The sequence below is a fragment of the Natrix helvetica genome (genome assembly GCF_964273705.1).
Source record: "Natrix helvetica genome assembly, chromosome: 1".
Classification (NCBI taxonomy): domain Eukaryota; kingdom Metazoa; phylum Chordata; class Lepidosauria; order Squamata; family Natricidae; genus Natrix; species Natrix helvetica.
This window is the reverse complement of record NC_138548.1, coordinates 20,598,687-20,612,520: the sequence shown is the minus strand read 5'-3', so window position 1 is coordinate 20,612,520 and position 13,834 is coordinate 20,598,687. Positions and strand designations below refer to the sequence as shown.

General features: G+C 41.5%; 1 protein-coding gene across 1 annotated transcript in view; it reads right to left on the bottom strand.

Moving 5' to 3' along the window:
• Window positions 1–12,277, bottom strand: part of LONP1 (lon peptidase 1, mitochondrial) — a 36,996-nt gene extending 24,719 nt beyond the window's left edge. Inside the window, exons 1-5 of the mRNA XM_081936090.1 lie at window positions 11,766–12,277; window positions 6,179–6,267; window positions 3,067–3,186; window positions 1,816–2,041; window positions 1,513–1,574 (exon numbers count right to left, since the gene is read on the bottom strand). Coding sequence (XP_081792216.1) covers window positions 1,513–1,574; window positions 1,816–2,041; window positions 3,067–3,186; window positions 6,179–6,267; window positions 11,766–12,233 — 965 coding nt within the window. The 5' untranslated portion in view covers window positions 12,234–12,277. The remainder of the gene's footprint in view (window positions 1–1,512; window positions 1,575–1,815; window positions 2,042–3,066; window positions 3,187–6,178; window positions 6,268–11,765) is intronic.
• Between the last annotated feature and the right edge of the window lie 1,557 nt (window positions 12,278–13,834).

Here is a 13,834-nt window from a genome sequence, read left to right as displayed (position 1 = left end):
CAAGCGCACCAAACACGAGTGACGGCAAGCTGGTCACGCCCACCCCAGTCCCCTGACGTCAAACATAACCCTGATGCAGCCCTCAATGAAATTGAGTTTGACACCCTTGGTCTAGCAGAACATTACAATGCTTTCCTGTCCATACAAGAACCCCACACAAGAGATCAGGAGCCTTCTCACAATCCACCTTCCTTGCTTTATCTCCGCATTTCCACTTAGTACGTCCGTAGTTTCATTTGGTGGTTGCACAAAACACACATATTTCCCCTCTCGTTGTTTTCCAAGTAATAGTAGGAATGTTTTGGGGATGAAAACCGCTCCATAGGCAGCGCTCAACTTAAACCCACAATTGGGACCACAATTTCCCTTTTTGCTAAAATAAGTTGCCTGATAAGTTAAGTAGCTCACACCTGATTTCATGACTTTTCGTGCCCTGGTCGTTGAATAACTTAAGTGATTCGTCTGGTCATTAAGCGAATCCAACTTGTCCCATTGACTTTGCTTGTCAGATGCTGACTGGAAAAATGGCAAGCAGTATTCACATAACGTCGGGACATTGCAACCATTGTATAAATGCATGTTAGTTGCTAAGTGCTCAAATTTTGATTATGTTACCACAAGGGTGCCTCAGCGGTCATAAGTACGAGGACCCAGTCGTAAGTCACGTTCTTTTCAGTGCTGCTGCAACTTTGAATGGTCACTAACAGAATGGTTGTAAGTCGAGGACTACCTATACCCTATATATATTACAGGTGGTCCTCAACTTACGACAAACGGCCCTGGAAAAACGGACTTATGACCGTTTTCTCACACACCACCATTGCAGCATCCCCTATCGTCATGTGATTGAAATTAAGATGCTTAGCTACTGACTCCTATTTACGACGGTTGTGATCCCCAACAGGCATGCATTTATGATGGTTGGAGTACCCTGTGGTCTCCTTTTGCGACTTTCTGACAAGGAAAGCCAATGGCGAGGCCAGATTCACATAACAACTGTGTTGCTAACTTAACAACCGCAGATTCACTTAACAACGGTGGCAAGAAAGGTTGTAAAACGGAGCAAAGTTTCACTTAGCAAAAGTCTCACTTAGCAACAGAAATGTTGGGCTCAATTGTGGTCCTAATTGTGGGAGTACTTGTATTATCAGCCTGCAGGCAATAGCTACGGGCAAGGAAGAGGAAATGCCTCCAGATTAAGGAACGGAGAAGGGGTTTATGAGGCAGGAATCCACTTTAACTCAAATTGCTGCTAAATCCCATGTTGGGTATATAGGACACGGTCCCCTGTTTTGTGTGGATTTCTTTGCTGGGCGATTTTGCTGTTATTTACAAACCCCCAATTACTAAGAAGCAGCATGCCCATCAACCCTCATCTACAAGCTACCCAGGAAAAATGATTGCTTTATAAACTGAGTTTTACCTTCCTAAGTTTACGGTGGGAAAAGATCTGAGGGACGCACAACAGGTGCCCCTGCATCTGCCTGGATCTAGGGAGGAGGGTAAGCGTACCTGTAAAGTGGATTCAAGGCAATGATGTCCCGGATGGTCTTAACAATTTCTGCCGTCAGAGCCTGCAAACAAACGGTACAAACAGAATGAATACTGGAAGGGAATCTCCAAGTCTAAATCTATATTTGCCCATCTCACACATGTCTGCAAGAGAGAATCGTGTGTGTGGTGTGTGTGTGTGTGTGTGTCCCGCTTGGCTAAGACAGGGTTAATACATGCAGAAGAGGTTATCCTTTACATTCTCAGCTACAGCTTCAGGTGGTTTCCTTCCAGAAAGAAGTCCTGCTAGGTCCCCTCACTCACTTTGACCTCTTCGGAGACCTGGAAATCTTCATGGGCCACGTTCTCCACTTCCACCATGAGCACCTCGCCTGGAGCCGCCTGGAGCGGTTCCAGCACCAGTTCAGCATCCTGTTGCTTTGTCTCTGGCCGCTCATCCACTTGCTTGGAACGCCTCTGCTTCTGGCGGGGTTTCTTCTTGGTCTCAGCCTCTTCCAACTCCACTTCCATCCGCTTGTTGATGCGAATTCTGAAACCCCAAAGAAGGGAAATACTGAACGGATTTAGTTAAGAACAGGGAACCCACGTAAGAAAAACGTATTTTTTTCTTTATCTTCTAGGCTCCATACGAAGCGTGGCATTTCTGTTTGAAATACTAACATGGTTTAAGGATTAAAGGTAAAGGTTCCCCCGCACATGTGTGCTAATCGTTCCCGACTCTAGCGGCCGGTGCTCATCTCCGTTTCAAAGCCGAAGAGCCAGCGCTGTCCGAAGACGTCTCTGTGGTCATGTGGCCGGCATGACTAAACGCCAAAGGTGCATGGAGCGTTGTTACCTTCCCCCCCAAAGGTGGTTCCCATTTTTCTACTTGCATTTTTTACATGCTTTCACACTGCTAGGTTGGCAGAAGCTGGGACAAGTAACGGGAGCTCACTCCGTTACGCAGCGCTAGAGATTTGAACCGCTGAACTGCCGACCTTCTGACTGACAAGCTTGGCGTCTTAGCCACTGGGCCATCGCGTCCCCCTGGTTTAAGGATTAGGGATGTGCTAAACCTTCTACAGATCCAAAGACAGATTCAAGTGACCTTTTTTTTTTTAAAAAAAAATGACCGTCTGCCGTGATCCAGAAGACATGCAAAGTTACTGAGATCTTCTTCATCAATATAACCAGAGGTGGGCTGCTGCCGGTTCGGACCGGTTCAGACAGACTGGTAGTTCTGACCACTGGCTGGGCCCACCCACCCACCCAGCACTAGACTGTCCTATTTATCCCACTCTCTGGCTTTGTTCCCTGCCCACGAAGCCCAGCTGACTGCCGCACCTCACCTGCTCTATTCACCATGGCTTCCTGAGAAGGTTTGCGGTGTGTTATTGTGTGCAAAAGCGACGCAGGTGCTCCCATTTGTGGCGAACCGGTTGTTAATGTATGTACAGCCCACCTCTGAACATAACGTCAAGTCTCTATGGCTGAATGGCATTCCATCCAGCAAGCTGTAGCAACTACACATTAATGAACAAGGAAGAAAATCCAAGAATTGCAGAGTGTATTTACCTCCGGTGTCCCATGACAATCATGCGTAATCTGTCACCCAGGTCCTGCATTTCATGGATCTGGACAAAAGTCCCCATCTGATAGATTTCGTTTAGGTTCTCCACCACATCTGATTCATTGCTGACAAAAAAACGTCAAAGTAATTTACTCAAGAGACATTTGCGGAGAAAGAAGATAACTCAATTTCAGAAAAACGGAGTCCGTTTTAATATTAACTTTGAAGCAAAGGAATCTGCTGGCAAACTCTTTTTTTTTTACATCTTATTTTGACACGTAAAACTTTAAGCGATAGTAAAGAATTTCCAGTTTTAGATAGCATTCTCCGATTCACTAGGGAATCTTTGAAAAATAAGACATTACGGGAAATGGGAGATTCTTTGAAATTTGTCATCTTATTGTGATATCTAAATGTACTATCAATAATCACCACACATCCATAGAACATAAAATAATCCCAGTCAGGATAAAGACAGTATTCTGGATTAAATAATAATTTTGGTAATTCTAAACATTCACTCCATACATAGTTAATTATCATTAGATAAATATAGTATGCCCTATTAAAAAAAGAGTTGACAGAAGCAATAAAGCAGAATATTCAGCTAGACAGCAAATCACACAGAACATACCTAGAGGCACCAATGTGCTCCTTAATCTGATGGCTTATTTATTAAAGTCTCTTGGAAAAAGTATGAAGATCCATGTTTTTAAATGGTGCTGGGAGTGTGTGTGTGTGAATACAGGTAGTCCTGGACTTACAATCATAACTGAGCCCAGAATTTATTTCGCTAAGTGAAAAAACTGTTAAGTGAGTTTCTGCCCCCATTTTACAACTTTACTTGCCACATTTGTTAAATGAATAACTTCAGTGGTTAACTTAGTAACATGGTTGTTAAGTGAATCTGGCTTTCTCATTGACTTTGCTTGTCAGAAGGTCGCCAGAGATGATCACATGAGCCTCAGGAGGCAGCAGCCGTTATAAATATGAACCAGTTGTCAAGCATCCAAATGTAAATCATATGACTATGGGAATGATGCAACGGTCATAAGTGTGCAAAATGGTCATAAGTCACTTTTTTCAGTGATGTTGCAACTTCACACGCTCACTAAATGAACTGCTGTAAGTCGAGGACTACCTGTAAATCCTATATAAGAAGTTAGGCGAATTCAAAATCATAAATATATTATTTGTAGTTGGCCATATCCCCAATACCAAGTACTGAATGCTGGTGTTGGAGAAGACTCCTGAGGAGTCTTGGACAGCCAAGGAAACAAACCAATGGCTCATTGAAGAAATCAATTTCAGGTCTATTATGCAAAAACCCAACTCCCTGGAGAAACCCCCCCAGTGCTAAGAAAAGCAAAGGAAGGAAGAAGAGGAAGACGAGCGGGAAGGTGGGTGGATTATAGTGCTGACAGAAGCACCCTTGGGACAGCTGAAAGACCAGGCTAGGGATAGATCATCATGGAGAAAAATTTATCCATGAGGTCACTAAGAGTTGACAATGGCTTGATTGCGCATGATCAATCAATCAAGTCCCGAATGGATGCTGGCCCTTGACAGCAATTTTGTGATCATCAAATTTCACAACTGATAAGGGACCCAAACATAGAGATACTAGAACTTAGAACTACAGGTAGTCCTCGGCTTATGACCACAATTGAGCCCAAAGTTTATGTTGCGAAGTGAAAAAATTGTTAAATGTGTTTTGCCTCACTTTACGACTTCTCTCGCCGCGTTTGTTAAATGAATCACTGTTCTTAAATTAATAACACAGCTGTTAAGTGAATCTGGTTTTCCCGTTGACTTGTCAGAAGGTCGCAAAAGGGGATCATGTGACAGAAATGTGAGTTAACTGTCAAGTATCCAAATGTAAATCATGTGACCACGGCAATGCTGTCATAGTCATAAGTGTGAAAAATGGCAGGGTGGCTAAAAATCGATGATTTTTTAAAAAAAAAATCAAAAAATCAGATTTTAAAAAAATGTAAATCCGATTTTTTAAAATTTAAATCGGATTTTTAAATTTTTTAATCAAATTTATTTTAATAAAATGCTTTTGAAGTAAAAATCTACCTAAAGATAGTTTTCTATTTAAGATTCATTAATAATTTAGTTTATTCAGCATGAAATGGAGCTTAGTTATGTAGCATGAGGCTGTATATTCTGCAATATTGGGACTCTTGGTTGACTCAGGAGGGGGTCAGAGGAAGAGCTGCTGCTGCGGGACACAGACGACAGCTGCTCTTTCAAAATTATGATTTAAATCAAGTTGATTTAAATCAAGCCTTTTTACTAGTGATTTAAATCGTGGTTTAAATCGTGATTTAAAGCAACTTGATTTAAATCAAATCCACCCTGAAAAATGGTCATGTTACTTTTTTCAGTGCTATTATAACTTCGAATGTTCACTAAATGAAGCTGTAAGTCAAGGACTACGTATATTTCATATTATATTGTATAAGTGGGAATTCATGTTTGCAAAATTTCAGATTCTGGAACTCCAGCAACACAACAGTAGAAGCTGTATTTTAAAACACAGTACCGTATTTTTCGGACTATAAGACGCACCGAGTATTAGATGCACCATGATTTTGAAGAGGTAATTTTTTTTAAAAAAAGTTTTTGCACTCTGCAGGCCTTCCAAACCCTCTGCACACCTTGTTTTTGCACACACACTAAGAAAGAGCATGCAGAGGCTTTGGGAGGCTTGCAAAGTGCTCCTGGGGGTGGGGCAAAAATGAGAAAAAAAACACCCTGTTTTTTGCTCGTTTTTGCCCTCCCCAGCCCACAGGAGCACTTTGCAAGCTTCCCAAAGCCTCTGCACGTCCATTTTTGCAAAGGGGGTGGGGTTTTGGTAGGCCAAAAATGCTGTATTCAATATATAAGACGCAACCAGATTTTCACCCTCGTTTTTTGGGGGGGGGGGGGAAGGTGTGTCTTATACTCTGAAAAATATGGTAATTTACAACAGTTCTGCAATGGAACAAGTTGTCTTTTTATTTCTAAAATGACACAGAGAACGTCTCCTTTTAAATTGGCCTTCAGAGCCAATGTAGCTGATCTTTAAGAGAAAACATGATGTAAGCATCTTAAAAAATTACAACTTACCTGTCATCCTTCTTGAGAAATACACCTGCATATGGCTGGGCAAGACTTACTTTTCTCCTCAACAGATCAACCAGTTTTTTGTTTTTTACCTATGAATTAAGATAGTCTTAATGAATGAGACATTCATTAACATGTTTTAAGATAAGACTTAATGAATGAGACATTCATTAGCAGAAGAGGGGTCTTGATGCTGAACCCCAATACACCAGCCTTCAACCAGACCCTTCAAAAATAAATTATAAACTGTAATTTATCCATATTATTATGCTCAACCGGGAATGCAGGCTGTACAACAAGCTCTCTCCCTCTTTTCCATGGGTCTTCCCATTAATCAAGAATACCAATCCGGGTTCAACTATTTAGCAGTCTATGCTCTTTACTCAGATAAATGTTCCCCTCGCACATACAGGTGAAACTCGAAAAATTAGAATATCGTGCAAAAATTCATTTATTTCAGTAATGCAACTTAAAAGGTAAAACTAATATATGAGATAAGACGCATTACATGCAAAGCAAGATAGTTCAAGCCGTGATTTGTCATAATTGGGATGATTATGGCGTACAGGTCATGAAAACCCCAAATCCACCATCTCAGGAAATTAGAATATTACATGCAATCAATAAAACAAGGATTGTACATAGAATAATATCGGACCTCTGAAAAGTATAAGCATGCATATGTACTCAAGTACTTGGTTTGGGCCCCTTTTGCAGCAATTGCTGCCTCAATGCGGCGTGGCATGGATGCTATCAGCCTGTGGCACTGCTGAGGTGTTGTCCGTGGTCATGTGGCTGGCATGATTAAACGCCGAAGATGAACAGAACGCTGTTACCTTCCCACAAAAGGTGGCCTCTATTTTACTACTTGCATTTTCCGTGCTTTTGAACTGCTAGGTTGGCAGAAGCTGGGACAAGTAACGGGAGCTCACTCCGTTACGTGGTGCTAGAGATTCAAAACACTGAACTGCCGACTTTTCTGATCGACAAGCTCAGTGAAATCACCCCAAGGCATCCACGAGATCTCTAACAATTTTGACCCAAAAACATTACACAAACCCATCCAAGAGTTTGTTTTGCATACATTTCACACATCTGGCCCCAGGATAGATAGATGATAGATAGATAGATAGATAGATAGATAGATAGATAGATAGATAGATAGATAGATAGATAGATAGATAGATAGATAGATGATAGATAGATATCAGGCATATATTCCATATATAGTTTTTACCATATATCTTCATATATGGAGTGACTACCTTCTCCGTCCTTCTCCACCTCCCAAAGTATCCCTCCTGACACAGTAGTCAGCTAAAATTGGTTCCTGCTTAGTGTGTGGTATCCTGGTATGTACCAAAGGAGCTTTTATTTTAAAGGCAATGGGACTTCCTGAAAGTCAGAAAGTTCAGTTGCCTTTAAAATGAAAACACCTTTGGGAAAACCATGACCTGGATGAATGAGAACCTCCCTAGACATAGCCTGCAAAATGTAAAAGCATGGAGGGTGGGGACAAAATAGATCAGTCTTAAGATAGATAGAGTCTTAAGACATTTGCAACAATTATGCCAAAGCATAATTATCTTATGGAACTTAATGATGGCTTTTAGATGAGAATATGCACTGGCTTCCTGTGGCCTACCGGGTGCGCTTCAAGGTGTTAGTCACCATCTTTAAAGCGCTCCATGGCACAGGGCCTAGTTACTTGCGGGATCGCGTCCTGCCCCACACATCCCTGCGACCTATTCGCTCGCACAGAGAGGGACTTCTCCGGGTGCCGTCCTCCAGAGAGTGTCAGAGGGCGGCGCCCAGGAGTAGGGCCTTCTCTGTGATGGGCCCTACCCTTTGGAATGACCTCCCCCCAGACATTAGGACAACAACTGACCTCCGCTCCTTCCGTATGAAATTGAAGACCCACCTGTTGCGACTAGCCGGCCTGGCTTAAATTTAGAGCTTCTCCACCTCTGGGGCATTTTTAATTGTTAATTTTAATTTAAATTTTAACTGTCATTGGGATTTTAATTGTTTCAAAGTACTGTAATTTATTTATTTATTTTCTACCTCCTCCATATTATATTGTTGTGATTGTTATTATTGTACGTTGCCCCGAGTCCCTGGGGGGGGGGGGGGAGGGGGCGACTAAGAAGTCAAATTAAATAAATAAATAAATAAATAAATAAATAAATAAATAAATAAATAAATAAATAAATAAATAAATAAATAAATAAATAAATAAATAAAATATTTTTCCCATGAAAAGTAACATTGAGATTACTGCAATCTGCAATCTTACTATATTTCGGAAAGCTCAGGCCCTTTAAAAAACTTTTTTTGAAAACTATCTAAAACAGACATTTTCTAAGTCGCTGGTAAGGTCAAGGAAAAGCCAAATATCAAGGTTGGTGATAAATTCTAGTTTTAAAATGAATGGCTTCACTCAAGATGATGAAATATGCTGAAATCTGAAGCAACTGGCAAACCTGTTAGTCAGATCCTTCAGTCCAGTAATAACTAGAAACCATGAAATTGTGTTTTGATTCTAACATTAAAAGCTTACATATACTATAAGAATCTATTTTCAAATCTAAGTAAGCCTACTGTGGCTCTACAACTGAAAACATGGTAGAAATAAATATATATCCTGGATATAATTCCTTGAATTTGGGATATCCCCCTTTCTAGCAGATCATTTTCACATGTTACTGTTTGTCAAAGTCTCGCTGATGAGAAAAAGCTAAGAAGAGCTGCCAATTGTGGTATAACCCTGAACATACTTGAAAACAGAGTTTGGAAGCATTGCCAAGGTCAAAGCTGTTGCTAGATTTGCACAGAAAGAGAACAAAACCAAGGTTTACAATCTGATTCAAGGACTGAACTATCAAAAGAAATTTAATACTGCTACATAACTGCAATTTATGAACTATCTCAAGCTAAAGCAATGGCTCAATTGACAGAGGAAATTAGATTCTTAGAATTTTAAAAGCCCTAAAACAAAAGTAAACTACAACACAGTCAAACATATTGAATACTCAAAACAAATCATCCTAAGAAATCTATTAAAACAAATCTGTCAAAATACAATCTATTAAAATTATGGAATGGCTTTCAAAATCTTTCAACAGCAAGAAACAGATGTTTGACAGAATAGAATCCACAGTTAGAATCATGCTTTTAAACTTTTTGAATGCAATTTTTTAAAAATGGAATTTGTAACTCACTTAATGAAAAAGAAATATGCAGCAGTTCCAAATTTACAATGATTTGAATGGACAATGCAGTGGGAAAAGTTCTTTCTGGCTTGCTAATAACGTACCATACTTCAAAAATTAGATCTCCTGTTTTAGTTACTTTTATATGAATGCACTTTTTTTACAACCAAATCAAATTTCAGGTCAATCCAGCTGAAAAACCTAAGAACTCAACTACTCAACAAATAATTTTTGTTTCTTTTCCTTCAGATGGTTTAATAAGGCTATCCTTGTTTTATATTTTATATCTAGCAGTAATCCTTTATGTCTGCAGGAGAAACAAAATTTGCCCACTCCAGTAACAGTACACAGAGAATGGCATCTGAGACTTTCAGAATATCATACAAGGGTGGACTATTTGTGGTCTCGAAATAATCTTTTAGGGACCCTTAGAATACCCTCTGACCATGGCTATTGGTCAGAATAAATTGACAGTAGTCTTCTGCCACCTTGGGGTGAAAAACATTTTTAAAAACAGCCTTACAATAGGCATAGTGCACTTTTTAAGAAAACTACCATACCCATTTTGCAACCCTCAAACACTGAAAGCTTGTCTACTTCTAATGTAAAACATGTGCTAGATTACTGAGTTATATACTGCGTGCTTAAAATTACTGTTTCATGTTAAACAAGACCACTGACTAAAACAAGCTAAAATAGGCTAGTCATGGCAGCAGCTCTTCTAAACACTTCAACAAAGCCTTTGCTCCTAGAGTGTGAATTAGGAATGTTCCCATTCAAACATTGTGGTTTACTAGAAAGCAACAAATCTTTACAAGAGAGGCCCCTTACCTACTACTTTATTATTGTAGTTGTTATGTCTTTGAGTCAGTGTTGACTCCTGGTAACTGCCTAGACAAGTCCCTGCAGTTTTCTTGGCAAGGTTTTTCAGCACTGGATTGCCATTGTGTCCTCCCTAGAGTTAAGAGAGAATGGCTGGCCCAGGGTCATCCAGCTGGCTTTACACCTAAAGCTGGACTAGAACTCAGTCTCCCAGTTTCTAACCTGCTTTAAATCACTACACCAAACTGATTCTCTTCCCATTAGTAGACCCCTCTATAATATAGAGCTAAATCTGAAATCTCGATATGCAGAGCCATTGTTTCCCCTTCATTATTACCACTATGATTATTTCAACTAATTATAAAACTCACTCAAGGTAACAAAATTAATTGCTAATGTCTGTCTGTCATTATAACTCGCCTTAGCATGAGTCTTCTCACAGGTGCATTTAGTTGGGAAGACAGGAGATCGTTAAGAGGGTCCTGCCCAGATTTACTTATCTGGATATACAGATAGTCCTTGACATATGACCACAACTGAGCCCAAAATCCATGTTGTTAGGCGAGACATTTGTTAGGTGAGTTTTGCCCCATTTTATGACTTTCCTTGCCACAGTTAAGTGAATCACTGCAGTTCTTAAGTTAATAACACTTTAAGTGAATCTGGCTTCCCCGTTGACTTTGCTTAGTGAACAATGTATTGTCTGGGATAATTTAATGACAAATACCTATGTTAAAGATAATATCTTTAAAGATTATATCTTTAATATTAAAGATAATATCTTTAACATAGGTGCTTAGTGAACAATGTATTCAGGCGCTTGACAACTTTCCCATTATATATATGTGTGTGTGTTTTCATAGATTTTCACGGGTGCAGGTATGCTGGTCTTGTTGTATCCGGGTCTTTTCCCGTGTAAGATTGAGACTGTCTTGGCAACGTTTCGACGAGGTCTCACTCGTCATCCTCAGGCTGGTGTTTTTGGCCCCACCCACCACCCTGCCCGTTACAACACAAAACAACAACGGACATACAGTCCGCACCAATCAGCACCAATCATGATACAACCACACAACCAATCATTCCACTTACTGAAACAAAGCCAGCACTCCACACACCCCCACCAAGATTTATCGAAAGACAGCAGCTCTGACCACGCTTTAAGCCCAAAACCCAGCCTGAAGATGGCGAGTGAGACCAGCATATATAAACAAGAAACAAGACCAGCCTAGATAGATGATAGATAGATAGAGAGAATAGGAAAGTTGTCAAGTGTCTGATCACATGACCATGGGAATGCTTGCATGTTGTATGAAAAATGATCATAAATCACTTTTTTCAGTGCCCTTGTAACTTCGGTCAGTCACTAAATGAACTGGTCCAAGTTAAGGACTACCTGTACCAGCGAATGAACTAGGATTTTTGTTGCAAAGCAAAGCAGAGACTCATCCCCGCTCTCCCCCCACAAAACTATGAGCCCCTCCCAGGGAAGAACGGCTTCTTCCTCTTCTCCCCATTTCTCTTCATTCTCTGAAAATACCATTGACGTGGATCACCTCGATTATCTTGATAAAGCGCGGGAAGACAGGGTTCCTGGAGATGGGGATAAGGGGCACATGGGGGACGTGCTCAGGGACCATGAGCGGGGCCAGCGCTGTCACCATCGTTGGCCCTCCAGAGTCTGAGCCAGAGCTGTCGCCGGAGCCGGGAAGGCCTCCGTCGCCCTCAGAGCCCTCCAGGTTGTCTTCGCCATTGCTGCTGCTGCTGCTGCTGCTGCTATACCCGCTGGAAGAACGCCCGCCCAAGAGAAAGAGCCGCTGCTCCTCTGCTTGCGGCGCTCCCGAAGGCACCCGGGCCACCCAAGGTCCCGCCACGGAAGGCGCAGAAGGGAAAGGCCGCCTCAGCCCCGGCGAGGAGTAAACGCGGCCCCGACATCGCCAGGTCCGGCCGGAGAGCCGCAAAAGTAGCAGCGAGCGCGCCGCGCTAGCCGCCATCCTACCGCTGCGCACCGATGACGCCATCATCACGAGTCCGTCCTGTCTCCGGCACCAGCGAGGAATCTTTTGCACATGGCAAGACGGGGCGGAAATAGTAGTGTTTTGTGTCCCTCCTCTTCCGGTGAGGAATTTTCTTCCATTCATTTTTAATCCTGGATCTTGAGTCCTCTTGCGTTTCTATGTGGTTCGCGCTTACCTGTGCATGGCTTTCATGTTTATTTGCCTTAATAGCTAACTACTAAAATTACACATTTATATTCATGACCCAAGTGGATTTACTTAATAACTAACATATTTAGCGTGTATTATATGAAGTCAGTGATGGATGTAATTTTTGCCAAGTTATATTTCAAAATATTCAAAAATATTTTCAAACTATTCAGATATGTATTTGAACTGCTATTGTAGTAATTATGATGATGACGGTTCGTCCAGATATTCAGGCTAGATTTGGCATTTTTGTTCGCCTAGCCCAGTGGTGGGCAACCTTTTTTTTCAACTGATCCAAATTTCGCCAAAACCACGATTGAAATTTACTTTGAGAGCCACATTTTTAAAACCGAAAATACATAGGGTGGTACACTGTTTTTAGTTTCAATAAGTTTTTATTGAGAATATTCTGCATGCAAGTATCCACATAGGTCGGGAGGATACAAATAACACAACTAATAAAACAAAAACTTTAGAACGATATTATTTATCGATAACTTTAAATTCCGTAAAATTTGCCTTACAATGTAGAGAAAATTACATCCTGACATTGACTGACAAAGTCACAACCACTAATGTGAACATTGGCCTTGCATTTCCTTGGATAGTTTGAGTAAGTCAGGTTTGTATGTTGTTGTTTTTAATTTCATCTCTCTCTCCCACTTTCTTTCTTTTTTTCTTTTTCTTTCTCTCTCTCTCTCTGGCTCTTTGTCTCTCTCTCCCTCCCTCCCCATCTCTGTCACTCTGTGTGTGTGTGTGTCTGTCTGTCTCTCACTCACTCTGTGTGTGTGTGTCTGTCTCTGTCTCTCCCTCTGTCTCTCTCCCCTCCCTTCCTCTCTCTCTGTCACTCTGTGTATGTGGGTGTGTCTGTCTCTCACTCATTCACTTAATCACTCACTCTGTGTGTGTCTCTCTGTCTATCTTTCTCTCCCTCCCTCCCCCTCTCTGTCTCTCTCTGTCTCTGTGTGTGTGTCTGTCTGTCTGTCAGTCTCTCTCTGATTCCCTCCCTCACTCCCTCTCTGTTCCTCTCTCTGTCTGTCTTTCTCACTCACACACACACACACACACACACACACACACACACACACACACTGTGGTCACCTTGTTGAGTGTTCCAATCACATTTGAAACACTCAACAACTGGCCTGCATTTATGGTATTTTGCAGCATTCTGCAGTCATAGGACCAAAATTGGTTGTCACTCGCCCGGGCTTTTGCAGAAGCTTCCCTCCGAAGCCCGAGAGGAGGGAGGGGAGCGGGCACCCGGCACACAGAAGAGCCGCATTAAAGGGTGTAAAGAGCCGCATGTGGCTCCCGAGCCGCGGGTTGCCCACCACTGGCCTAGCCCTAGGGAGTCGTTCCCAAGGACCTGGAATAGGCAGACAGGGATGTTTGATGGGTGTTAACAGATATTGTTG